The sequence below is a fragment of the Gigantopelta aegis genome, chromosome 7 (genome assembly GCF_016097555.1).
Source record: "Gigantopelta aegis isolate Gae_Host chromosome 7, Gae_host_genome, whole genome shotgun sequence".
In the NCBI taxonomy this organism is placed as follows: Eukaryota; Metazoa; Mollusca; class Gastropoda; order Neomphalida; family Peltospiridae; genus Gigantopelta; species Gigantopelta aegis.
The window spans coordinates 27,502,631-27,530,090 of NC_054705.1; the positions used below are offsets into that span (position 1 = coordinate 27,502,631).

At 40.8% G+C, this 27,460-nt stretch overlaps 1 protein-coding gene and 1 long non-coding RNA gene across 3 annotated transcripts in view; one reads left to right on the forward strand and one right to left on the reverse strand.

The window, feature by feature from the left end:
- Positions 1-381: 381 nt before the first annotated feature.
- LOC121377674 overlaps positions 382-27,460 on the reverse strand; it is a 33,603-nt gene continuing 6,524 nt past the window's right edge. The window contains exons 3-11 of one of the 2 annotated variants that reach the window (XM_041505751.1): positions 25,416-25,524; positions 21,617-21,793; positions 15,996-16,211; positions 14,561-14,779; positions 13,895-13,999; positions 10,440-10,649; positions 2,626-2,841; positions 1,742-1,930; positions 382-750 (exon numbers count right to left, since the gene is read on the reverse strand). In XM_041505751.1, the coding sequence (XP_041361685.1) occupies positions 527-750; positions 1,742-1,930; positions 2,626-2,841; positions 10,440-10,649; positions 13,895-13,999; positions 14,561-14,779; positions 15,996-16,211; positions 21,617-21,793; positions 25,416-25,524 (1,665 nt within the window). In that variant the 3' untranslated portion in view covers positions 382-526. The remainder of the gene's footprint in view (positions 751-1,741; positions 1,931-2,625; positions 2,842-10,439; positions 10,650-13,894; positions 14,000-14,560; positions 14,780-15,995; positions 16,212-21,616; positions 21,794-25,415; positions 25,525-27,460) is intronic. The other variant, XM_041505752.1, reaches the window with a different exon arrangement.
- On the forward strand, positions 21,316-26,293 carry LOC121377675. The gene is made up of 2 exons (XR_005958644.1): positions 21,316-21,439; positions 25,338-26,293. It is a non-coding gene; the product is annotated as an uncharacterized LOC121377675 (long non-coding RNA).

A 27,460-nucleotide genomic window follows, 5' to 3' on the forward strand; every position in this document is an offset into this window, starting at 1 on the left:
TCGTATTTGGTGCAATGCAACCTCTAGCGCTGGTCTGTTATATATGTTATATCTGCGCCAGAGGAAACCGACTCTAAGCTGGTCTAAGATAGAAACAAACCAGCGCTAGAGGACACTCAAACTAGGTTGTTGCAGTCACACCTGACCATGTATTGAACTGATATAAGGGCTACAGTTTCTATCTTAGGTTCTGTTAATATTATATTTTTAAAAAATAAAACGTTTTCGTCGGTAAGAGACAACTTCTTGATGTTTTAATTAATATACGTGATTGTATGTTGTAACAGGTCATCATAAAGCTAATTCAGTTTACAAGTTTTTATTCCCTCGAATCGTGTACACGTAATAAGCCCCCCCCCCCCCCCCCCCCCCCCCCCCCCAAAAAAAACCCCCACAATAACAAAAAAAACACAAAAAAAACAACACAACAACAACAAACACAAAAAACAACAAACAAACAAACAAACAAAAACAAAAACACACGAAAAAAAACAACAAACAAAAAGAGGAAATTTTTGTTAGCACCTCATGGTGTAGCTTCACAAATAAACCAGTGTTGACGGAGACATCGATTGTCCAGCCATTTTAAATTAAATTCATGCTTTAAAATGACACATCTTCGACCGCCGAGTTTAGGGTATCCAGCCTGCCAGTCATCGTCGTAGTCGACTAGTGTGCCATCCTCCCAAACAAACCAGGCGTCACTACTGGACCACCGACCACCTATGTAGTAACTGTGAATCTTCAGAACTGTGAGAAAAGAAAAAACATCAGAACAGTAAAACAAAGAGAACATTATTAAAGTATCTGAAAGTAATTTCACACATATTAATATTATTTCAGTTCATACATATTGTGTATTCTCGGACGTTAACAACAAAATAGTTTTCATTTATGGCGAGCAATTATCCAGAAACGTTCCCGATAAGTATTTGTTAGATCAATAGAATGTTCGCATCCCGTATTGTTAGAATAGCAATATTAATCAGACAATAACCGTATTATCTATACTATCCATGAGCGCTGAAGTATCAAATGTGCTAAAAGTTTATTTTGTTTCACGAAACAAATTTGTCAATGACCCTCAACGATTTCTGTTACGTAGTCTACATCAGTTCGCCGTTAGTGACTACCAGTTGCCACAGAATTCGCACATGCACAGTAGGAATGCGAAATAGGTCTATTGTGATGATAAAGTTGAGATTGATTGCAAGACATCCGAGTTGACGAAGGCTCAGTTCCTTGACTGTCACCAACAGTGAGAATGAATAATACTTACGTCGATACTTACGTCATTTCACAATACAGTGATAACGATGATGACGATGATGATGATGGTGATGATAATGGTGATGATGGTAGGTGCTCTACCACTGAACCATAAGGGTACGAGATGGGGGTGAGGCAGGCAGGGAGGGGACAACTGCCCCCTAGTGCTGGAGCAAAACCTCAAATATGGGCAAAAATTATACAGATATTCGGGGAAAATGTGCTAACCTGAGACCTTCTTATCATGTATTAAACTATTTCCATCAATCTACCCTCTACTGTCAAAATGCGTAGTGATTTGTTTGAAACCCTATATAGCTGTTTGGTAGCAATGCTAATATGAATTAACGTTGTTATCCAAATTCGGGCATTTTCCTTTAATTTTGGTCAAATAACAACCAGCCCCCCTACAAAAATGGGAGCCCGTACGCCTATGAATTGAGCTACATCCTGCGCCCTATAGCATGGTTACCTGCATCACTTTGCAGAAACGTCTTGATTGCTGTGTTAGTAGAGTGGTTCTCAATCTGCAGAAGTCTGGCCCCCTCAGCCTTGCAAGTCGAGTGTGCAGTGTCCCCACCAACCTCCCTATTGTGCAACTTAATGCAAGTTCCACCTACTCTGATGTAGCCATTCGCTTCACATGGTACTGATAGCGCTTCTGAAATAAGACAGCCAATGTTAAATTCTGCAGGAATGTTAGCAGGGTGGATCTAGACCGTAACCAGCGAAGTTTATAAAGGGGGGATTGAGTCACGTTTTTCCCGGAAAATATATTGAAACAAAAAGACGAAAATATGCATGACCTGGGAGGGGTTTCGACCCCCAAAACTGACCTCCTGAACACGCGCCTGGGCCGAAAATACGTTTAAGTATCCCTTTTCGCTTAAAAATGCTCTTTAAAGACTTATGTCTAGATAGAGAAGACTATATTACTGACATTGTGCTCTACGTTTTACTTCTCCCCTTCCACTGATTTTAGACCTAGTATGGCCATTCAAAGCTACGTATCAAATGTTTCTTAATTAAACACTAAAATATCTGCTCAGCCATAACCACTATCACAATCACTCAACATTGTCTCACTAAACTGTTCAGACTTGTTCATATCCTTCAGAGTTCATGTGGCGAACACTGCATTGGTACGTGACTATGATCATATACCAATCAATAAATCAATTATACGAAACATGAAAAATACATAACTATACACCCTGTTAAACATCAAAAATAGAATCGAATAACGTTTGTCACTCAGTTAAATTTTAAATAGAAATAGGTGATTTATTGCAAATGTTTCAATTTTGAAGCTTTATTTAAAAAATCTATTAAGAATAAAACGTCATATAAATTTACCCATAGACACGCCACAGACATCCACTTCACAGAGAGTCAAGGGTTCTGTGCTTGCCTTGGTGATGTTAACGTAGCGACCAATGAGGTTCTGTGGACAGACAAACGTCTCTGTTAAGTTCGTGCCGAACGTTTCTGCTTCACTGCATACTGTGTCCGCGTCCAGAGCTTGTGAAGCTGTCTGCTGCACGTGCATGGTCAAGTTAGAAAGCAAATGTCCTGTAAAAAAGCGAAAACTGTGTTGTCAAAGTGAAAGGACACATGGAAGCACTCATTAAAAAGTTAACGACACCACTAGAGCACACTGATTTATTAATCATCGGCCATTGGACGTCAAACATTTGGTATTTCTGACATGTAGTCTTAGAGAAGAAACCCACTTAATATTTCCATTAGTAGCAAGGGATCTTTTATATGCGCCATCCCATAGTCAGGATAGCACATACCACGACCTTTGATATACCACATACTAAAGGATAAACTGTTAATAGTTCTATGGGCGTTAGTCACACATACATGTAGCTTAGCTGAGATTTCAGAACCGGTATAACGAGTTAATCTAAGCTTCTGTTTCTTCGGCTGCGTTTGCAGATCCGTTTACGTCTGTGGTGTGTTTACGGTTAGCGTGATCCTATCAGCGCGGTGGGGTATGCCTTTACCAGTCTATATATATTTCGAGAAATTCTGAATAAACCTTCTCTGATTTCATTTCAAAGACTGTGGTGCTAAACTAAAATGGACTTCAGTCCTAAATGAACTAATAGTAATAATCACCCACGTCCTCTTTCCCAATTATCCTGGGTAAGGTGTACCAAATAATAGGTACTTTCTACACATCTTTGTATTCAGCACTCCTGAGAGCGTATATGCATGGGTTCTCTTTCACCAACTCTGCATAAGTTTTTCAGTATCAACCAAAACGCATTGCGAGTTTAAACGGATCATCAAAGGCAGTCGGACAAATGAAGTCTTAGCTTTAAGGCCTGATTTCACTTAAAAATGAAAATACACAGAACGCCGTCGTCGAGTGACATGCGAGCGGCAGATTTCTAGCATGTAATTTAATGAAAGAAAACACAACTACATTGGGTTGTTTACTTTATTGTCACGGGGATCCTATAATACCCATAACTGAATGAAACACGATTATCCAAATATCTCTCCTAACTGTATATCTATTAGATCTCTCTGTAACGGGCAGTTCAAAAACCCGTGTGGCTCATCTAGGTATGATCAGAGATAAGATCTTATATAAAGTATATATTATTATAGCACGTTTAGTTCACTAGAAAACACGACAAAACACAATAAGCTTTGGAATCTGTATTAATACTATGCTGACAAATGTAATGCCACAGTAGTTAATTAACAACAACAAATAATAACAACCCAGAACTGATCACTTAATTAGTTAATCTCTAGGTGTCTAGTTTACACAATATTGACACAATACCCACACGTGTGATAATTGAGAAACGCTTCGAGGGGAACTTAATCAATAAAGGAATTACAACTCTATTCCTAACTGGTTAATTTTTAATTAACCCTTAACTACTCATTCAGTAACCTTGTAATATAGAATTAATATTGGTACCTATCACAATAAAGACAATAACCTACAGTTTACCTAGGTCCTCTAGGATGACTGGTTAAGCTTTATATATATTAGAACAGTGAGCCTACAGTTTACTGCGTCAGATTACCGGCAGCACCATCTAAATAATATTGGTATAATACAGTATTAAAATATTTAAAGTCACATCAATCACATCAAGGTTATACACAGAGCAGAAATAAAATATTTACCAGTCCAGACGGACAACGATCCCCTGGAACCTTCCTTTTGTTTCTCCCTGATATCTCTAAAACCCTAGCTATTTATCATAAAAGCCGAATATCGCCTGGGGATACATCGCGGCACCGAATACCTACAAGTGATATTTCCACAGCGACCAAGCCGGAATATTTTTCTTAGATGGCCAGACTCAGTCGCCTCGGGGGTTGTCCTCCAATCGGAGGTGCCGCTGGCTTCCGAGAAGTCCGGGGGCACTGTTCGTGCGAGGAAGGGCGGTAGACGTAAGAACGCTTCCTCTTCTCAATGCCATTCGGATGGCGTTGCTTGTGGTTCAGTGACGCCGGCCGGCGCCACTGGTTCACTACAGTTCTCTGTTTCAGCTGAAAAGCTGCTCCGACGGAGGCACCTGTATCTCCGACGGCGGAGGTAGCGTCAACACGGGTTGTGCGCAAGGAGGTTGGGGTGGTTTCTGCCACCGCGGTTCCCCTTTTCCCCCATCCTGTGGATGGAAACTGACTGGAGCAGCTCTGTGTCAGCCTCGGTCGGTTTGGTTTTTTTACGGAATCCGACGTTCCGCCCGTTGCAGGGTGAAGCCGTGGGGATGCTGTCGGGGGCGGAGGATCCTCACGTTGCACACTGGGTGCAGGACTCGTTGAGTCCTCCCTATGTGTATGTTTACCCGGAGGGGCCAGTTCCTCCGGCTCCGGATGTGCGGGAGACGGCAGCTTTTTTAGGCGCTACTTTGCCTACCTCGTCGGACCGAGGTAGATGTTCACGGCGGTACCCTTCGCAGAGGTGGCAGGAGCCTTTGGTACCTGTAGATTCTCAGGGTCGGCCCGGAAGTTTTCAAGAAAGTTTGTTTGAAAACTTTCTCTTGTGGCTCCGTGCTACACCGCAGGTGGGACTTGTGTCTCAGCCTTCAACTCCAGCCGTGTCGGCTGTTCCGCCGCCACCTGGTTTTCCAGCGCGGTCGGTGCCCGTTTCCACCCATGATCATTTCGGCGATGCGGGGGTGACGCATGGACGGAGGTTTGTTCCCGTCCCTTCCCTTCAGGGTCAGCCGCGGTCTTCAGTGCTGCCGGTTTTGAGGGAGGTCTATTCCGAGGAAGATTTGCCTTCCGGTTCCGGTTTGGAATCGGAAGATGTTTCGGACAGTCCGGATTGCCGAACGGCGGGACTCAATGCCTCTGTCCCACCTGCAGAAGATTTCGATTATGCAACGGTTCTGCAATTCGTAAGTAACGTGTACGTGTTCACGCTGTTCCCACTAGTCAGGGTGTTTCTTTTTGAAATCGATCGCTGGTGGTGAAGGCTCCGCGGCCGGAGATTGGTTTTCCGCTTGCCCAGGAGGCACACGAATCCTTACTGGAGATTAATAATTTGATCGCTGGCACCGATCGTATTATGGGAGAGGTGGTGGAAGAGTTTCCGGCGGCTTTAGCCATCGGGAAACTCTTACCCAGTATGAAGCTGGTGGCCCCCACTTCGTACCAAACGTTGGGCGCATCTTTCCTGAACCATGCTGCGGTTGTTTCTGCTCGGGTGAAGATTGATTGTCGTCCGGCGTCTTTCGTACGTGTCGCCATCAGAGACCTAGAGATGATGGAGAAGTTATCGAAACTTCTCTTTCAGGTGAACAACTATCTAGGTACCATCCTTTTTGGGTTGGATAAGGCTGTGGAGAGTTTTCCCCCGATGCCTCGAGGTTGTTTGGCGGCGGCCGCGAAGGCGTCACATCACATTGCCCAGATGTATGGGCGTTTGTGGGCAGACAATCTCTTGTTGCGACGCGATCATTACTTGTCTGGGCTACGGGCTACCGGTGTTGTGAAGACGTATTTCGCAGCCGGTCGGTGAGGGAGACCTTGCTGTTTGGGTCGGACTTCAGCCTTATCATGGATAAGGAGTCTGTGAAGTTCGTTCCCCTGCCCCAGCCTGGTAACGCTCGTAAGCGCCGTTCCGGTGCTGCTGCGTTTCGCCCGCCTTCCTCCAAGAAACCAGCTTTTCTTGAGGGGGTTCAGAATCCTAAGGTTTCTGCTCCTACTTGGCAAACTGGGACGGTGCCACCCCCCCATCAAACAGAATCATGCTCGTCTGAGGGCAGCACGTTTTTGGGCTACCGCTAAGGGCATGGCACCTGTGGTAAGCCGCTGGGGTGAGGGTGTTGCGACGACCGGCAACTGTTAACGGATGTGCCGTTAGCAGACGTTCCCGTGGGCAGCAGGTTACATCATTTTCTGCCACAATGGCATCTCCTGCCAGACCTGGACCCATGGGTTCTGTCGGTCGTCAAGGAGGCATATCGGATTCCCTTTTCTTCGGCTCCCCCTCTCATTTCTTCTCCCCAGATGCCTCCGATGCCGTCGTCCGACAGGCGGGTTCTGGTGGAAACGATGATTGCCGAGTTTCTCGTCAAGGGTGCCATCCACCAGGTGGATTTGGACTCCCGGTGGTTTTACTCCCATTTGTTCCTTGCCCAATAAAAATGGCGAGTGGAGACCGATTCTCAACCTCAAGCCGCTGAATGCATTCGTGGTCGTTCCTTCCATGAAAATGGAGACGGTGCAGTCTGTCCGGGCTTTACTCTAAGTTGGGGAGTGGGCGGCGTCAATCGACCTGAAAGACGCCTACCTGCATGTTCTGATGCATCGGGATTTTTGGAAGTTCCTGCGCTTCCTATTCGACGGCAAAGCTTACGAGTTTCGAGTGCTGCCGTTCGGATTGGCCACGAGTGCTCATGCCTTTACTCGTGTAGTCAAGGCTGTGGTACATTTGTTGGGCATTCGCATGCACAACTACCTAGATGACTGGTTGATTCCAGCTTCGTCTCAGCAGGCATGTCTGACGGGCGTGAGTCTGGTCATCGACATGATACTTCGCTTGGGATTTATTCCCAATTGGGTGAAGTCGGAGCTGGTGCCAGTTCAGGTTTTCATGTATCTCGGAGTTGTCTTCAACCTTGCATCCGTTCGACCTCCACAATTTCATGGTGCTGGCTCAGCGTCTTTTTCGGGAGCAGCGCATTTCGGTGCGCATGCTGCACGGGTTGTTGGGACATCTCAAGTCGTTGGCTGCATTGAATGTGCGGTTCCGACGATTCAAGAGACCTCTCCAGTGGCATCTTTCACGTGTGTGGGACGGCCGCTGTTGGGATACGTTGATTCCGGTGGGGCCTTGGTTCGTGCATACGATCCATGAGTGTCTGGTCGACAAGTCCTTGTCCCAGGTCATTCCCTTACACCCTCTTGCTCCGGAGTTGGTCCTGTTTACCGATGCTTCCCTAGAGGGGTACGGTGCGCATCTGTCAGGTGTGTGGAGTGCCTTCGAAAGGAGCCTCCATATCAATCTGCTGGAGATGGAAGCTGTTTGCCAGGCTTGCCTCCAGTTTCGCAGCATTATTCGACATCGTAGAATTTTTTTTAGGTGCGACAACACGGCAGTCATCGCATACCTCAATCGTTGGGGTGGCACCAAGTCCGAGTCACTGAGTCGCAGGGCCTTGGAGATCCAGGAATTGTGCGATCAGTGGGGATTGTGTTGACAGCAAAACACATTCCCTCTTCAGTCAACGTCTTGGTGGACGCCTTGAGTCGTCGTTCACCTGTCCAAACAGAGTGGATGTTGCACAAGGTGGTTGCGGGCAGGATTCTGCATTTGTGGGGGAGTCTACAAGTGGATATGTTCGCGACCAGGCTGAACCACCAGTTACCGGTGTTTGTGTCACCGGTTCCCGATACTCTGGCTCTGGAGTACGATGCGTTGAGCATGGACTGGACGGGGTTGGATCTGTATGCCTTCCCGCCCCCAGTCTTACTCAGCAAGGTTCTGGCCAAGGTCGGAATGCAATCGTGTCGAGTGACGCTCGTGGTGCCGGGTTGGGCAGCCCAACCATAGTTTCCTCAGCTTCTGTCACTGTTAGTGCAGGAGCCGGTGCGCTTGCCACCCCTTCCAGATCTGATCAGCCAGCGCCTGCAGCAGCCGGTGTGGCACCCGAAGCCGGAGGTGTTCCGGCTTCACGCGTGGAGGTTGTCGAGTTTTCCCTGCGAGGCAGAAGCTTTTCGGAACGAATTGCTGAACTCGTCTCCTCTTCGAAGCGCCGACCAACTGAGCGAGTTTACCAATGCCACTGGAGTGCTTGGGTTCGTTGGGCAGGTGAACGGGATTTCGATCCCTTATCACCTACTGTCAATGACTTAGCTGAATACTTTCTGGCCTTGGTCCAGGAAAGGAAGCTTAAAGTTCAGACAGTCAAAAGTCATCGTTCTTCCATCTTCACTACTCTCAGGCAGTGTGGTCGGACAGACTTTTCCATGAATTTCGTATTGCATGATTTACTCAAATCTTTGCAATCCACGGTTGAGAGGCCTTCCATTTTGCCAAAATGGGACGTCTTTCTGGTTCTTCATGCACTCAAGGGTCTGCCTTATGAGCCATTGCGGTTTGCCACTCTTCGACTTTTGACTTGGAAGACGCTTTTCCTGGTCTCTCTAGCGGTTTGTCGCCGTATTAGTGAGATTGATGCTTTCTTGCATGATTTGGTCGATTATAACTCTGATGAATCGGTTACGATGCGGACTGATCCCATCTTTGTGGCTAAGAACCAGGCGCCAGGAGAGGAGTTTCCTCCGGCAATCATTCAAAGTTTGTCTCGTACATTGCCTTCTGATAATTCTGACCGTCTCCTTTGTCCGGTCAGGGCATTAAAGTATTATCTGCATCGTACTACACTTCTTCGTGGTGGGAAGAAGAGGCTGTTTATTTCTTACACTAAACAGCCGGGAGATATTACTAAGAATGCATTGTCTCGATGGATTGCTGCAACCATCAAGCTGGCGTATGAGATGGCAGGAGAGCATGTTCTGCAGAACTTCTCAGTTCGGCCTCATAAGATTCGAGCGATCTCAGCATCCCTGAATTTTCGCGATTCCTTGGATATTATTAAGGTGATGAATGCAGGAGTGTGGAAGGGTCGACATACGTTCGACCGCTTCTATTTTCGGGACATGGCAGTTGGTCCCGATGGTACCAGACGTATCCAGTCATTGATTGCTGGTCAGCAGGTTGTTTCTGTACGACGAGCCACGAGACAAGGGAGACCTTTATTCCGGTAGGCAGCTCGTACAGGTCGTTTCGGGAGATAGTTGAGCCACCTTTTGGGGAAAGGGTGTGCTTGCTATCTGGGGCAGTCTAGTGGTTTCCTTTCACTTGTGAGATGGTTTTGCCTCACGCGGAGGGGGGGGGGGGGGGGAGTTGTTTATCAATTCGGGTATTGATAATTAATAGTCACTTAGACTTTTATACCTCGTATGTCTTGGTTGTCTTACACCTTGTCATTACTTGAGACGATTCACGTTGGTTGAATGGGTAAGTCCTCATGTTTTCTTACCTCCTCCCATTAATGTTGAATTCACGTGCTCTAACGGTGTTAAATCACGTCCATTATAGCATAGTTGTTGTGCTAGTACAGTAAGTTGAATAAGACTATTAGAAAATTTGTTTCTAATTTTCATTATTATTCATACTTACCTAGTACTAGCACAACAACGGTAACCTCCCACCCGCCCCTAGGAGGTCTTCCCTGGATTCGGTCATTACGGACTTTGAATCGAGGACGATGGTCTGCCCATGTGCGGATATGGATATACATCCGGCAAGGGAAGACAATTCTGCAGTGGAGGAGATGACTCAGGTTGTATAGCATAGTACTAGGTAAGTATGAATAATAATGAAAATTAGAAAAGAAAATTCTAAATGTATATATATATATATATATGGCGAGACTAGTGACCTGAGCTAGTCTATAAAATTGTCTAGCTTGGATGTCGACATGACAAGATAGCAAATATTATCACTTATAGACGTCGGAAACGGGGGGGGGGGGGGGCACTCCCCGCCCCAACTCTGAAGGTAATGCATTGCGCACTCTCCAATGAGAGGTGAATTAATTACCACCCACCTCCCGTTTGCTTTCATCTTCCGACGCCTGTCATATCATTTTGTAACCAAACATGTACGAACTCACCATAGCAGTCCTCTCCATTTTCGATAGAAATGCTGGTAACGTAGGTAGTTTGCCTCATATCAACAGACCACCACTGGTTTGAACCAGCAGCTGTGAGGCCACATGTCTGCAGCCGAAACTCAACGGACTCTGACACATTAACCGTTGCCGGCGCGAATACATGCACTGGACTTTGTGCTGCTAGTCCGCTCAACGCCAAATCGCACTGTTCTGAAGAAAAAAAAAAAATAATAATAATAAAACCCCACCTACATACATATGGGAGCTATGTATGTATGTATGTATGTATGTATGCATGCATGCATCTTTGTATTTAAGAATTAATGACCGCACGTTCAGGAATGTTTTTAAACTAAAAAAAAAAATATTTTCTAATTTTGCCCCAGGGATTCGAAATTGATTTTAAATTGACCGTTGTGCTATTCATAATATTACTATTTTTCGGTCATTCTTGTTTGCTCGTTTGTCTGTCTCCCCTGCGCGTGCTGTAACCTCACCGTGGTGCAGGGGTGTAACATTCTCTTTGAGAATGGCCAATACAGCACAAATTGAAGTTTAGAGTAAAATTCGGTGTCCGTAAAATTCTGTGATATTTGTATTTGTATTTTTGCACAGTTCTTTACACTGTTTTTGTTTAAACCTTGAATTTTTATATTGATGTTGATCATCACTTTATTTATTTGCATTACCATAGTTTGACACCCAATAGCCGATGTATTTTTCATGCTGGGGTGTCGTTAAACATTCATTCATTCATTCATTCATTCATTCGTTTGTCTGTCTAGTACTGTGTTGCGTTTATTAGCTGAATACGATGTAGACGGTTGTTAGGAAAAGGGATAACAATCACTTGGAGAAATTATAGCCAGATGGTTGATATCAACTGCTGCACAGTTCTGAAAGTTCTATTTTGTTTCGCACCCATCAGTAATGTCTCTGAAAGCCTGACTACTTGGACGTTTTAGTATTTTATGGAACATTGTGGCACAGGCAGTTCCACACACGTCATGTACGCAGACGCCGACTGTGGATCTGAATATTTCAAACAAATTACAAATGTTTCTGTATTCCATTGTTGTAACCAAGAATTAGACGGCAACTGAACGTTGTCCACCCATTTCAACCAATCGCAGACTTTTATTTTGTCTGTCTTAATCATGAAGAACGATCGAAAAGTCGTTTTAATTCGTAGTGCTGCATGCTCCGCCCATCTGAGATAATGAACCGTCTAAATAGGTTAGAAGGCATTAAAATTTTCGTCAGAAATAAGAATGAGCTACGCTTGGCTCCGCCCATTCTCATTTCTGAATAAACGTCTTAATGCCATCTAACTTATTTATAGACAGCCACTGCAGCTCGGTGTTCTGTAGTCACAGCTTCTCTCACAGCTTCATTTTCAGCATTCCAAAAAAAGTTTGTTTTTCTTAATGACACCACTAGAGCACAATGATTAATTAATCATCGGCTATTGTTATGTCAAACATTTCGTAATTCTGACACCTAGTCATCAGAGGAAACCCGCTACATTTTTCCTAAAGCAGCAAGGGATCTTTTATATGCACTTTCCCACAGATATGAAAGTACATACTACGGCCTTTGAAAAATTGTGGTGCACTGGTTGGAACGAGAACCATTTCAGCATTCAGATGATATAATTTTTAAAGTTTACTCATGAAATACACTAATATCCCTATGCATATAAATCGTACATATATTTGCCCCATACCCTCGGTGGTATTAATACCCTGGTGGGCAGTAAAGCAGCCGGCGATAAGCGAATGCATATAAACATGGCTTAAGATAACCTTGAGACTTAAGATTTATTCTGTAGGCAATAACCGGACGTGCTGTAATGGGGTTTGCAGATTTAAACATTCCCCATTCACAATTTTACCAATATCAACGCTACGTCGATTGTAAATTATTGAAAAGACAAATTTATCTCTTTTTAGGGCTTTACCAGATTCCATGTTGATTCCAAATGGCTTTTTTGTCTGTACTGTACGAATCCAGAAGGCCACTCGTTCAAGTCTCAATAGGTCTGTTTTCTCTTTTGAACCAAGTATCGTGGGTTGTTCAATTGAAATTATTTCTAAATTTTTATCAAATGAATGGTCAGGTAGATTGATGTGATTAGCGACCGGGGTGTCGACTTCATGCCGAATACTAGTATCAAACTTGTGACAAATGTTCTAATTCTCAGTTGATTTTGCGTTTGTCCTGTATACTGTGGGGGTTTTTTGTCACATAAATTACAGCTGATAGATATACTACATTATTTTAATCACAGTTCAAGTTTGTCCGAATTTGATATTCAATTTTGGTCTGCTGACTTTTTAAAGTCGACTACGTTTTAAGTAAGTTGTGAAGTCTACACCTGGTTTTGTTACAAGTAGCAGAAGAGCCAGTGTTTATTTGGGGTGGTTCTTTATGCTGACGTGTATATGATTTATAGTCTTCAGTTGCCCAAAGGGGATTTTCTAATTCTCGAACAATTTCAGATTTAATTGTTCTTAAAAACCGTTTTGAATATCTTCTAGGTTTTAAAACACTAAATAAAAGAGAACAAGCCTCATTGGAATTATGTTACTCGAATTTCAGTGAAATCTAATAATCTGAGATTTAAACGATGTCTTTAAAGGTATAGCGTGGGTGAAAAGACATGCAGTTAAGTAGGTGTGTGTCTGTGGATTTAAAAAAAACTTTATGTTCTAGGTAACCTGATGTTTCAAACTGTGTACCTTTATAAATTGATAAATCCAAAAAGTCAACTGATTTATCTGACACACACTACAGGAAGAAACCCGATGACAACCCCTTTCAATAATGTCCCGGTTAAATACGTAGGTGCTGGCGGGTTTCTTCCTGTAGTGTGTGTATTAGTGGTTACTATGTGCAATAAAAATTTGTCATCGGCGAACTCGAAAATGATCAATTTAGCGTCAAACTTACAATTTTGTTTTTATATTAGAGCAGGAATCTTTGTCCACCGTGTGGTAGTCAGCCTTTTTGCGTTTTAGCCATAGAATAACCTCTGACTGAGAGAGCTATCATAACCGTACAAATGTACGTCTAGCTCTCGAACGGCAGAATACTCGGACTGTGCTATCATAACTGTACAAATGTACGTCTAGCTCTCGAACGGCAGAATACTCGGACTGTGTTACTATTGTATCCTATTCTTCTCGTTCCAGGACTGGAGGGGGTGGGGGTCATAAGATCTAATCTTTATTTACATGAGTGTTTTAGGAAATGTGGTTCTTATATTTAAGATTTATTTGTATTGTATTGTATTGTATTGTATTGTATTGATTTTGTAATTGTATTGATTGTACATAAATGTAATGTAATGTGTGTGTGTGTGTGTGTGTGTGTGTGTGCGTGTATGTGCGTGTGCGTGCGTTTGTGTGTGCATGTAAGTATGTCCGTATTTATATACGTAAGTACGTACGTACCTAGCCGAAACGTAATCGACTCCAAGTCATTAACTGGTGAAGATGTCGCGAACACATACTTTGAACTGTGATCCGTTCGTCTGTTTAACGCCAAGCCGCAGTGTGCTGGAAAAAACCAACAATGTACATATATGTACATATCATGCATGGCGGAAGCTACTATACTTTGGTGGGAGGGCAGACTGAGATAGAGAGCGCAAAGCAAAGTTTCTCCAGTGCCCCCCCCCCCCCGTACCGCCGTGCTTTCGTGTAAGTATGCATGTATTTTTGTATGTATGTACCTCTCTACCTACCTACTTACCTACCAACATAATACCAACACACGCAAAATAATATATACATACACACAGACGCGCGTGCGCAGATATACATAAATTACTACATACATGCATGTATACACACTCACACGCACACACACATACACATAAACGACACACACATCCACATACATACACATACATACAAACATACATCGTTGCGGGCGATTCGGTGCCATAGGTTCGAGTCCCAGCAACGGTATGGGACAATTTGTGAGGCCAGTGCGATAATATCTATGTATGTAACGGTCAACCTCGACATACATACAATATATAGATATTCATACACCAATACATGCATACATGAATTAAAATGAATAACGAAAAATCCACATTTAAAACTACTCACTGTTCGACCCACACACATCAACTTCACACAGGACTAATGCTGGATACACATTGTCAGCTGTTATTCTCAAGTACCGACCGTGTAACGGGCTGACACAAGCCACACGCTCTGTGACACCGGCTCCAGTAGAACCCGGGTAATTGGCGCACAAGGTCGAGGCCGTATCCTCCTTCGTGACGTCATACAGCACGTGGATACTGATATTGGTTAGGCAGTTGGCTGTATGGCGAAAAGAAAGGGATGTTTGATAATAATCAGTTATTCGGTATTGTGGATTTGATCGCTGTGACCATTTGTCGAAAGAGTGAGATAAGAATGTCTGCAATTACTGATTAGCAGCATCGGGTCTTTTACAGAGAAGAAAGGAAGGTAGCAGTAAAAGACTAAAAAGAACAAAGAGGAGGAGGAATACAGAAGGAGGAAAAGGAAAACAGAATACAAAGAAAGCGAAGAATGAATGAATGAATGTTTGTTTAACGACACACCAGCACAAAAATACATATCGGCTATTGGGTGTCACAAATGGTAAGTATATGGAAATATTATCAATACATATTCATGTAAAACCACAGTGTAAGGAGCTGTGGGGGGGGGGGGAGTATAATATAATACATAATACATAAAATCAAGGTGAAAGTGAAGAAGAAAAAAAAGAACAATAGGGATAACGAAAGGAAGAAAAGGCAGAAGTAGAAGAACATAAGACAATTATGAAGACGACAATAATAGGAACTGTAGAAGAGAACGCAAGAGTACCTGTGAGGTGCGAGATATCCCGACAGCAGTTTGATAGAGAAGCACATACATTAGTGAACGCGTGGCGTGTACGACTGGACTAATAGTAAGTTTGGGGTGGGTTAACAGTTTGTTTTAGACCAACTACTAATGATACGGAACCCACTGGAAAAGGTACTATCTTATAGCCTCTGTTAGAAACATACTTATCTGCCCTCGAGTTGCATAGCGTTGAGCGCCCCCAATCAAAAACTTCTGCATTTGATGTCATAGCTTTTCTCTGATGACGCACAATAGCTATTTAAAGATAGTGTGCCAAAATACATACTTCGCCATAATACATACCGAGACGATATTATATGGGTGATCTTACAATAGAAGGTGTAATTTCAAGAACCATGAAAAGTAGGCCATTTTTACGTGCCACCGCCATCCCAAGTTGTTTTCGCTTTGCAAGGTGTGATGATCTTATATGAATTAATAAGGAAGATATGGCCAGGACAAGGACTTGCTTTAATGTGAAGTAATCCGTAAAAGGTAGGTCGTGGAGACTTAGTTATGATGCGCTACATACCGTCATCCCATACTTATTGCACGAACAACATCTTTTCACAACTCAACCCGTCAAAGTCGAGCGTGTATCAAAGAAAACGAAGAAGACAATAAGAAAAATAATTTATAAGACAACGAAGATGTTTACCGCAAATGTCGTCGCTGTTGGTAAGAAACACACTGGTGACCACGTGCACGGTCTGTAGGTCAACAAACCACCATTTAGTGTCCACGCCAAACGACGTTGATGAGCAGGACCCGGCAGCAACGTTTGTGTTTGTGTCCCCATCAACTGCTCTTGCTGCGTCTCTCCCGGTAGAACTCTGAGTTGCCGGTTTGTTCAGAGCAAGGCCACATTTGTCCACTTTTAAAAGATAGAACGTCAAATATAATTGTTTGAGACCACTAGTCCATGAGCCAGAGGGGTCGGTCTGTACCATCTGGTCGGGCGAATGCTCATAGTGGTATTTGTCAAGGCCTACATCCCTAGGGATTGAAAACGTATGATAGCATTGCAGGACTGACAGCGTTCTGTGTGTATCTACCCGGTGTGTGACCCTACACCCATTTCCATGACATTTATATTTTTACAGAATTGCTAAAGGTGACTATATTAAAAGTATTGTAAAATATTTGTCAGGGCATTTAAGAATATAAACTTGGAGTATTGGGAATTAATGGATTGGAGAATTCAGATATGTTACCAATACTGAAATCCTTTGAGAATTAGAGTCTCATATAACACTTTTTCTGTAAGGTTATAAATTATAATTCACACAGTTATAGTTTTCAGTAGAAATTTGACATAAAGGTTAGGCTCAGCACCTCAGATATTACCCTTAAAGTTTCTAATTACAACAGAAGCTCATTTGGACATCTCGTTATTATTTACATCTGATAAATAAAGTTTTCATGCAGGATTTCACATACATTTGTATTATATCCCTACTCCTATTTCCTAACAACAATATATCATGGGACTTTCACTAAGATCAGTGAAAGATCATTATTTAAAGAAGATTCTTAACAAGGGCAACCGAGTATCATAGCATCATATATTATATTGTAAAACAGTTGAGAACCTCGTGGAGTCGGGTCACCAATGAAACCAATTTAATTACTTTCCTAGTCACATAATGAAGGCAGTATACACAAATATACTCTAAGGCAAAGTGTTTTAATAACAGCTATCAAAATAATATCCACGACTGTATACTATCCAGTGTTTACAAGTGGAAGTTGACTGATGCATTTTATTGCATGCAATACATGCTGTAATTAAGGGATGCAAGTAAGTTACCTTCAGCTCAAATACTATATGTTGTACTTGACATGCCATGAGAACCTTGTAGTCCCATTGTTCTCACCAATGTGGTCCTAAATCTGGCATCGTATCGTTGAAATTGTATTGACGATGAAAATGCTTGTAGAGCTACTACATACGCTTGGGGTTATACTGCCAATGCACCCAGGCATTGGAACTGAGTGTCCAATTCGAAGCCTTTCCGAATGAATGCGGAACATGACGATACATTACGAATGTTCTCTTCGCCCATTTTTATCACACTTCTTCCCTTTCTTCTTGAAAGGAAGAAGTCCCTTCTCCCACTTTTTCAGTTCTGGATTAGAGACTGCCAGGATATGGTTATGTTTTGACTCGAAAGACACCAAGTGAAACTATGAAGGGGTATTTGATATTTGATTAAATATACGCAACATACTATTAACCAGACTGTAATGTAAAGTATACCCAGTGACACCAAGTGCCGTCGACATAATCTGGAAATAGAACCAGAAGAAGACTCTATATAGCACCCTGTAGACTTATAATGTTCGTATTTGAAGAGTGTTACAATCATGTAAATGAAGACTGTGATAGAAATGTAGCACAGAATTTTGATATCTGCAAATTGTGCATCCATCTTTATCATAGTTTTTTTTATATATATATATCAAGGGAATGTATGCTTTTCCAGATGATTTATTGTTTCGACACAGTCTTGTATAACGGTGTGATTTTAAACAATAATCTTTATTACCACCAGGTCCTGTGGGTAACAATAAATATGTCATCAAAGTGTATTTCAAGTTGACAAAGAACTTTACTAGGTTCATATTAGAAAATAATAAAAATGTGAATTCAAATATTTAAAAAAAAACATGTGAACGCTCATGTTAATAACTTCATCAGCAAATAGCTTCACAAATACTTTATATGTGGAAAATATAAATAATGCGTGGGAGTCCAACAAACATTCAGGTACAATACAGACCCGTAAAAGGTGTAAACCTAAACTTCAACTACAATTACTGTTGTAAAATGGCAAAAATGGCATTACCTAACGTCAAAACCAGTATTATGCGAGACCCTAACCGTCAAATGATGACACTATTGCTTCTATTTCTCAGATTTATATCCCGTCAGCTTCATCTATCCTTAGTTTTGCTATGAACATCTTAATAAGTATTTTATAATGTTTTTATTTAGTTATCCTGTTAACAATTCCTTTGAAATATTGATTTTGAGGAAAAGGGTGAGGGTTATTAAAAAGGTCGTTACGCAGAAACATTTCCAAGAAAACTTCACATATATGATGTAAATATTAGCTGGTGCAATAAAATCCTTCAAAAAGAATATTTGTGGTTGTTTATGTGAAATGTCTGCTGAAAAATAAAATTGTGCAAATTGTGTCTTGTAACGTTACAGAAAAAGTGTTACGTGAGACCCTAACACTCAATATTGTTAACATATATGAATTATCAAATCTGTTAACTCCCTATCTGCCACGTTTTGTCACCCTAACTGGTTTAATAAATATTTCACAATGTTATTTGTATGATCACCCCTTAAGCACTTCGATAGAACTATATAGCTGTCGTGGAAATGGGGGTAGGGCAACAAAACTGACTCATGGGCTACACTTGATTTACACACGCGATGTCTGTTTTGGTACAAACAGAAATATATTATGTATTATATTTTAATATAAAATGTCAAAGTTAAAAGTTTGAGAAACAAACCATGCACTGTTTGTGAATAAAAAAAACATCTACATTAATATTTGTATCTTTGTCATCAACAAAAACATTTGTTGATTGACCTGTGTGGGTTTTTTTTTGCTAGAATTCGATTACTATAGTTCTGTTCATTTATGTGTTCTAAGTTGTTTTAAAAATATATATACATTTATATAGTTATATATATATATACTCTTCAAACAAAGTAGGAGAACCTGAAATATTAAAACATACGTTTTGACCACAGACATCCTGGTAAAGAACGTTCAGATCTGTTTATCAACACACCGAAACACATTCCATAGTCTGCACATGCAACACGCAGTTGCCCCGTACACGTGCGTGGGGTGTCATTCTCCATTTTGACAATTTCCAGGAAGGTCCATTAATTACTGTGGAACATTATTTCTGTGAATCTTTTTCATTCTGTTGATCATACAGTTGTTATTGTTTTGTTTTTAGTAATATTTATTGGTTGAATTTGCGACTTTTAAAATTCACTTCTGACCCCAATCGTCCTTCAAGCTTTTTGGTGGTCATAAAACCTACTGTAATACTGAACTACCAGTTGTAATGTTTGCCCAATTAATTCACTATTATCATATAACCATTCCCCACAACTAATATACCTTACAATTTTGGCAATTGTAAATTCTTATTAGAGTTCCCCTACTCTTTTTTTAAGAATATATATATATTGTTTATTTTGCGCTTCAGTTACATGCGTGTTTGTAGTAGTTGTAGCAGGTGAAGGGGGCGGGGCGGTGCTAGACTGTGGCAAGCGATATTCATAAGGGGAACGAGACATGCTCCATCCAGAAAATGTATTAAAAAAGAAAAGTTATTTGATGAGGGAGAGGTTTCGACCCCCAAAAAAACACCCTATGCTTGTGTTCTGTCAAAGAACTATCACACACCTTTGTTCTTCTTTTTAAAAATAATATGATTGCAATGCTACTTATACACTGTATAATTTATCCATGTCATAATCCCATGTGATAATGTTTGTGTTAACCCGGTTAATAAATGGTATGCAAATTTGCAAGGTCTCTAGGTAATGTGTTGCTGTGGATGGGTCATTTGCTTACAAGCCAACAAGACCTGTGTACCAGAGCGCAACGTTTTCAAAGATTTAGTTAAAATGCGTGACGTCAAACTAATTTGTGCTAATCGTGATGACGTCATATTACCGATGGTGGCGACTTTAGTACTGTGATTTACTAAACATTTAATTGAAATGCTATTTAAGAAGTGTTATAGGATAAATAGAATTCGCTACTCGAGTTTTTTAATATATAAAATATCAACCTCGTCTAGTTAATAGGTATTTGTCGAGGCTTGGTTGATATTTTCCCATATTAAAAAATACTTGTGACAAATCCTCTAAATATTACTCATATCATAACAATTACTCAATATCGAACTAGGGTAATATTGGCACGCGCAGACTGGCGCCTTATTTTTTTTTAATTTGAATGACGCCACTTTGCATCTCCCTGTAATAAAATAAACTGGGTGCATGACGCGTCCTTTTTATGACCTCAAGAAAACATTAAGTGCAAAATTGCTGTTGAAGATTATTAACGTATCTTACCGTTTTTGTACAAAATAGCGTGATTTAAAAGTGTACCATTACAAAATATGGCCATGAATCAAAATTGCGATAAGACGAAGCCGAAACGATGTTGCGGCAAGTGTTTGTCGTCAAACTCCTACTCTTTTTACGACCATATGTACAAATTGTCGGGTCACACCTGGTCAATCCCATTCACTCAGCTCAATCTTTGCTGATCCGATCAACAATTCAGTAATTATTTTGAATTTAAACACCTCATTAACTGACAATTAATGCAAGTTTCGCGCGAAAATCTAAAATGTACATTGCTGACGCCTCGTTGCTCACTCTTTAAACTACATGACGCCATTGTGTGTGTTTGCCAATTCGTAGAAAAATTGCGTGCAGTAGGTCTCGACATCTGCTTACTTCTGCGTTGCAGCTTGTTTGCAGTTGGTTTGTAATAAATAAAATACTAAACTACCTTGCCTGTCATACCATTTTATGAAACTTGTGAACAGTGTTGGTATCTGACGAGCAAAAGCTTGTCATATACCAAAAGTATTCACTCATTTCATAAAAATGGTATGACAGGCAAGCTCGTTTGGTATTATATATATACTCATAACGGGGAAAATAAAAATAATAATTTCTCATGCATTGGTCTGACGAAAAATACTATTGGATGATTTGAGGCTTACAAACCAATGACCTTGTCGGTACTAAATATGACGTCATCACGATTTGGCAAACACACGTCATGTAGTTTAAAGAGTTGGCGTTTACGGCTGTCTGTTTTTGGTGTTAAATTTATAACAAAATGTAATTTTTATGCAATTCATTATAGATTTTGTACCAGAATAAAGAGCTTTTGTTTTTGAAAATTATCTATGAACGAGATTAAATTACAAAGTTATAGCAATACTCAGAACAGTGAGTAAAGTGGTTTATATTATTTCTATACATGTACGTGCATATGTGTGTCGAAAATAAAGGCTTTCAGAGAAAACATTGCTCAGGTAAGAAATAGAATAACAAATTCGGCACCAGTTATTATCAAATGTATGTCCCTCGTGAAATAATTTTCATTTGCCACTTGCTAAAGCTCGTGACAACTGAAAATTATTTCACTCAGGACATAAATTTGATAATAACTAGTAACTCGTTTATTATCCTCCGTTTATATATATATATACCTTTCATACAGACACCAGCACTCCACGTGCCGTCCTCAGAGCATACGACCTGACCGCTGAAGAGGTCGACGTAACCAGGGTTACATGTGTAATTTCTCGTCACTCCAACGTGGCAGTTTCCTCCGCCGTGTACTACGCCATTCTCGACAGACGGGGGTTCCAGGCAGGCAGATATATCTAAAATAATATAGGCCTACTGCTCTTATTAGGCGCGGATCTTGGGGTTTGTAAAAGGAGGGGGTGGAGATGTTTCAACAGGATTTTATTTTTATTATAATTTTGTTTTAACTGACTGTTTAAAGCAGGTGTTTAAGCATTGCAAATATAATGCACTGGCGTGGGAAACACTTTTCAGATATTTTGCTTTATATTTGCTTTATAATAGTGTAAAAGTGTGTAAATATAAAAGTGTGCCCCTCCCTCTCCTCCTTTTGGCACCTTCCTACGCCACTGTAATGTTGTGAGCTACACAGATGTAAGGCAAAAACAGACTTTATAAAGTTGATCCTTTATTTTCGCCCCCCGCCCCCCCCCCCCCCCCCCCCCCCGTTAACAAAGATGCTGTCGGCTTTGGTCTCCCCGAACCGCCCCTATCGGTACTCAATCCTTCCTCCATGGGGGTAGACAAAACAGAAGGGGCCGCCCCCAGTAGTGAATCCACATTGCACCTCCCTGTCCGCCAGCAGTAGAGCTGAAGGTTTTGCTCCACTCCCATCGAACCGACCCTGATGGCGCAGGAGCTCTCCTCGAAGTGGACAGCGATGTGGAAAGGACCCTGTCGGTACTGAACCCTTCGAGGATGAGGTGCAGCAAAGCAGAAGGGGCCACCCCTGGCAGTGGAGCCGCCAGCTGTGACTCCCCCTCCCCCGTCGGCAGTGCAGCTGTCGTTTTTTAACCCCCAAAACCGCCCTTGACAGCGCTGGAGTTCTCTTAGAACTGCAGGTCGTTAAACAAAACAAAGTTTAAATTTAACTCTCTCATTTACCACGAACAACTAACCATCAACGAGATTGTCCGGAGTTTGCTGCTATTGTAAGATATTTCCTATTAATAAAATAGTTTAACGACTACTATATTGAATATAGTTTCTTGTTTAAAATATCAGACGGTGTCTGTATATTCAATGTACTTCTAATCATCTTAATATTTTTAAGTGGCCACAACTGGATTTGGTGACCCACTAATTCAGTACATACGAACAAAACCCACATAGATTAGTGAATATAAATGAAGCTTGGCCTAATATAAACATTAGGACCTTCAGAAATAGACAATACTACATGAGTGGCCGTTAGATACTATTTATCTTACAACGAGTTGTTACAACGTATCTAACGAGCGAAAGCGAGTTACGGACACGAATGTTATATTCTATTTCTTACATATCCTCAAAAACTAGGTTTTAAACACATTTAATATACAACCACTGATATTTTATGGCGAAAAATGCTTTTAATGTGAAATTGTAGTCATCTCTCAACCTCTACAGCTGTCCGGTTGCTAGTTTTGGCGCTCTTACAACTAGTTTCGTCGTATACTTCTACTTCTTTATCTGAGCGCACCCGTCATAAGTTGGGAGAGGGAAATTACGACACAACTGTTGAGTTGGCCAACTCCGTCGTGACAGTTGATAGCATGACCATAGCATTAGTTGGCAATATCACTAATCCACTGCCCCGACAGCCCAGATACCTGATGACGGCGTGCTTGAACCATCAATTGAAGATAAGTACGAAAATAAATTGAAATGAAATCAGTTCTTAACCCGTAAGCAACTGTTAGGTCACTTTCAGTTTTACCGCCACTGGTAAGCTGTTCACAAGGACCATAATATGAGTTTCAATATAAATTTCTACACATATTTCTCGCTACTAAGACTTTTCTATATACAATACATTATATATATTAATTGAAATAAATGTACTTTTTGTGATCGTATGCCAGAGATAATTGAACAAATGTTTGACTCCCAATAGCCGATTGTGAATAAATCAATGTGTTCTTGTGGTGTCGTTAAACAAAACAAACTTAAACTTTAGGTATTTTGCCTATTGAATCCAGATTTTGAAATACACTGTACGTTAACAGTATGGAAATGCCGTGGACACGGGGGTTTTCCGCACTGTCATTTTTTAATTGCTGGGTTTGAAGTTATAACGCAAATGCATTTTAAAACGAAACTACCAAAGAAATATGGATGTTTTACATGTTTTAAGTGAAACAATGCTATGGGACAAGGAAGGATACATATGGCAAGGACACGGCTGCAAACCAGGTATGGCACAACATGGGCGGATCCAAGGGGGGGGGGGGACCAGGGGGACGCGTCCCCCCCAAAAATTGTTCAAGTGCCCTCAAAATGTCCAAGTGCCCTTTTTGTTTGTAGATTTTTTTTTTTTTTAAGTAAACAATAATTATATTGTAGATAAATGAAATCAAGATTTTCGTGTACATGCGCAAGCTTGCAGATATGTGTCTGTGTTATTGAGTCTCAATGGGGCCCCATTGAGGTTCTAACGCGAGTGACGCCAATTTACTTCATTATTGCTAGTATATTATGACGTAGAACTGTAGGAATTCATATTAATTGTAAATATCAAAACTTGTAGTAAGGTGCCCTTTTGACGAGTCAATGTGCCCTTCTTTTTTGGTCCCCCCCTAAAAATATTTCCTGGATCCGCCCATGCACAATGGCTTTTGTCTTGCTGTCGACAGCGTCCGGTTTTCGGCCACATTTTGATGTCGGTGCCTTGGTAAAATATTTCTATATTCTTGGTTATGCTATCTGTTGTGCACGCCAGAGAATATTCATGATATTGGGGTTTTGTACTACTGGGCTATTTCTCGTTCCAGCCAGTGCACCATGCATGATATATTAAAGGCCGTAGTATGTGATATGTCAGTGGGATGGTGCATATAAAAGATCCCTAAGTAGCACTAATGAACACAATATAGCATGTTTTCTGTTGACATCCAATAGCCGATGATTAACAAATCAATGTTCTCTAGTGGTGTAGCTAAACAACACAAAACTTTTCCATCTAAGACTATGTTTCAGATTTACCAAATGTTTGACATCCAATAGCCGATGAATGTACTCTAGTGGTGTCGTTAAACAAAAAACAAACTTTATCTTTTTGGTTTCCTCACTAAGACTATGTTAAAATGACCAAATGTTTGACATCCAATTGCCGGTGATGAATAAATCAATGTGCTCTAGTGATGTCGTGTTCATCCTAATGTGTACAAAACCTTCAGTGTAAGTTTCACGAACCAGAATGATCATAATTCAGATGTTTTGAAAGTAATTGTTAGAAAGCCATCCCAGTGAACTGTCAGGAGATTTGACTATTCACAACACTTCAACACACACATTTACTCGTTTGCAAACTAGATTTGAAAATGTTGAGTTTGTAGAACTTATTTCGGATATAAATTTCACATTATTAGATGAAAATAAATTTATAATTCAAGCAAGAAACTAAATTGTGGAGAGGGGGGATACAATGTTATCATGCACTCTTGAAGTGACAGACCCTAGCTTTTAAACACTACGGCGTTTTTTACAATTGAAATCAGTCATTAAATTGGATTGTTTATATTAACTATTTCTCACATCCGAGGTGTGTCTGGTCATCCTGGTATATACCATGGCATGATTTGGCATAATGCATAATGCTGTTTCACTTTATTCCTTAGTCTCATTATCATCTTGTTTCAGGTACTCGGGTCCGGGTCGAGTTTGACCCTTGAGTACCCCAGTCCAATATTTGGGAATCGTGGAGACCCTACTACTCACCAACGACACAAAATGGCGTCCCGGTCCGCGGGTTCACTTCACAGTGACGACAGACTGAGCACGTGGACATGTCACACGAGCAGGATAGCACAGTGCACGGGTCGGTGACCTGGTCAAACAGAGTGACAACGATCAAGCAACAACAAGAAAAATACATGTACCGTATTTCCTCTAATAAGCGCCGGGTATCGAATAAGCTCCGGCCCCAATAAGCGCCGGTGTGTAACACTACAAAAAAATAATAAGCGGCAGACCTCCAATAAACGCCAGATAGGACACCCGAAAACTGATTACTCCCTGGCATAATTTTTAAAAAATACAAAAAACTTATTAAAAGTGGCGGTTCCCTTTTTATTATTTCCTGTCTTAAAACGTTAAAGTTTAAAGTTTTGTTACAGTTCGAAATTAAAGTTTAAAAATAAATAAAATTGTAAGTTTGTAGTTTTTAGCTTTGATTTCATAAAATTTGTTGAAAAAATAAAGGCCGGGTCTCCAATAAGCGAAAGGGTCTGCGACCTTTTTGAAATAAATTGGCGCCCGGGCGCTTATTAAAGGAAATACGGTATATAGAAACTAAAACTCAGATATATGTTAATTAAATAAAATATTTACAGGAGCAATTTAGGTAGAACAGTGTACCATTTGTTAAACTGAACTGTAATTAGTATTCACTATTTCTTTCAATGTAAAACATAAGAGCAACAGATGCAAGTTCTTTGTAACTCGTTACATATACAACCAATAAATTTACATTTGCTTTTATATGGACGAAATACCTTAAGTGATCTCTATAATAAAAAATAATAATAATAAAAAAGAATGTGTCCAAACAATTATTAAACAAACACATCGTTTTGATTAAAAAGAGTCTAATGGTTTGGCTGCACGTGTACTTCTTTGCTTCTTTCCGTGTATCTCTGGTTTCTTTCAAAATTATGTTGTATATAATACCCATAGGCTCCCATTTTTTAGGGGGCAGGCTTATTTTTGTCCGAATTCATCAAAAGTGTCCGAATCTGAATTACAATGTTTACAATGTTTATTCATATTAGCATTATAATAGAATGATGCACATAAATGGTGAAAACTGTTCTGGCCAGCTCATTTTGCTGCAATTTCGCTATTGATTTTTCCCGAATTTGAGAGCCCCCCCCCTCCCCCCCCCCCCGCCCTTCGTCTAGTACGCTTATGATAATACATTCTTTTCTTCAATTTGAAATAAATTTGTATATAAATTTTATATGTACATATATGTATATGTATATATTACTATTATATTGTAATTATGTAATTGTCGCCATATTGTAGGTATATAGGAGAGGGTCTATTAAATTGGCAAACTTATACCCAATCCTTTTGTTGTTTATGCAATAAAATATGTTTTCAATCAAAACCTGAACTGCACTCTACCAGTATTGATCATGATGTCTCCCACTTAATTACACGTGTCACCCTACCGGTATGTGTTGAATAGACATAAGCGTCCGGACTTGACTGCAACTGGGAGGAGGGGAGGGGGAAATGCATATCTTGAGAGTTGGGGTCAGTGTCAAAACCGATTCAGCCTTTAATCGAAGTACGTGTTCCAATGAGTGAAAATGTGTTGTACGGAAAGTAACGTCTATTTGACAACACTTCAGCATACTATATATAGTATTTTAAACTCCGGCTTTTGATGTCTAACAGACAATTTAATTGCGATACTTTAAGTGAGATAAGAAATCCGTTGTTGTCGTATACCTAGAGTTGGGAATTGTGGAATTCAATCATCAATTATTGGTTATAATCGGTTTGCACCAATCGATCAACCTTCGATTACACCCAAATCGGTTAGAATTATAGAGACGTAAGAAGGATGTGCACATATTGCCATGTTGACCAGCATAAATCCTACAAATCGCTACTTTTACCGTTAATAATTATTTAATATAGTTTGTCTTCGTGTACACATGAAAACAAACCCCAACCCCAACATAGTTACATTAATTGCATCATATAAACTAAAGGAACAATTACGGTTATCAGTTCCCCACACAATATATTAG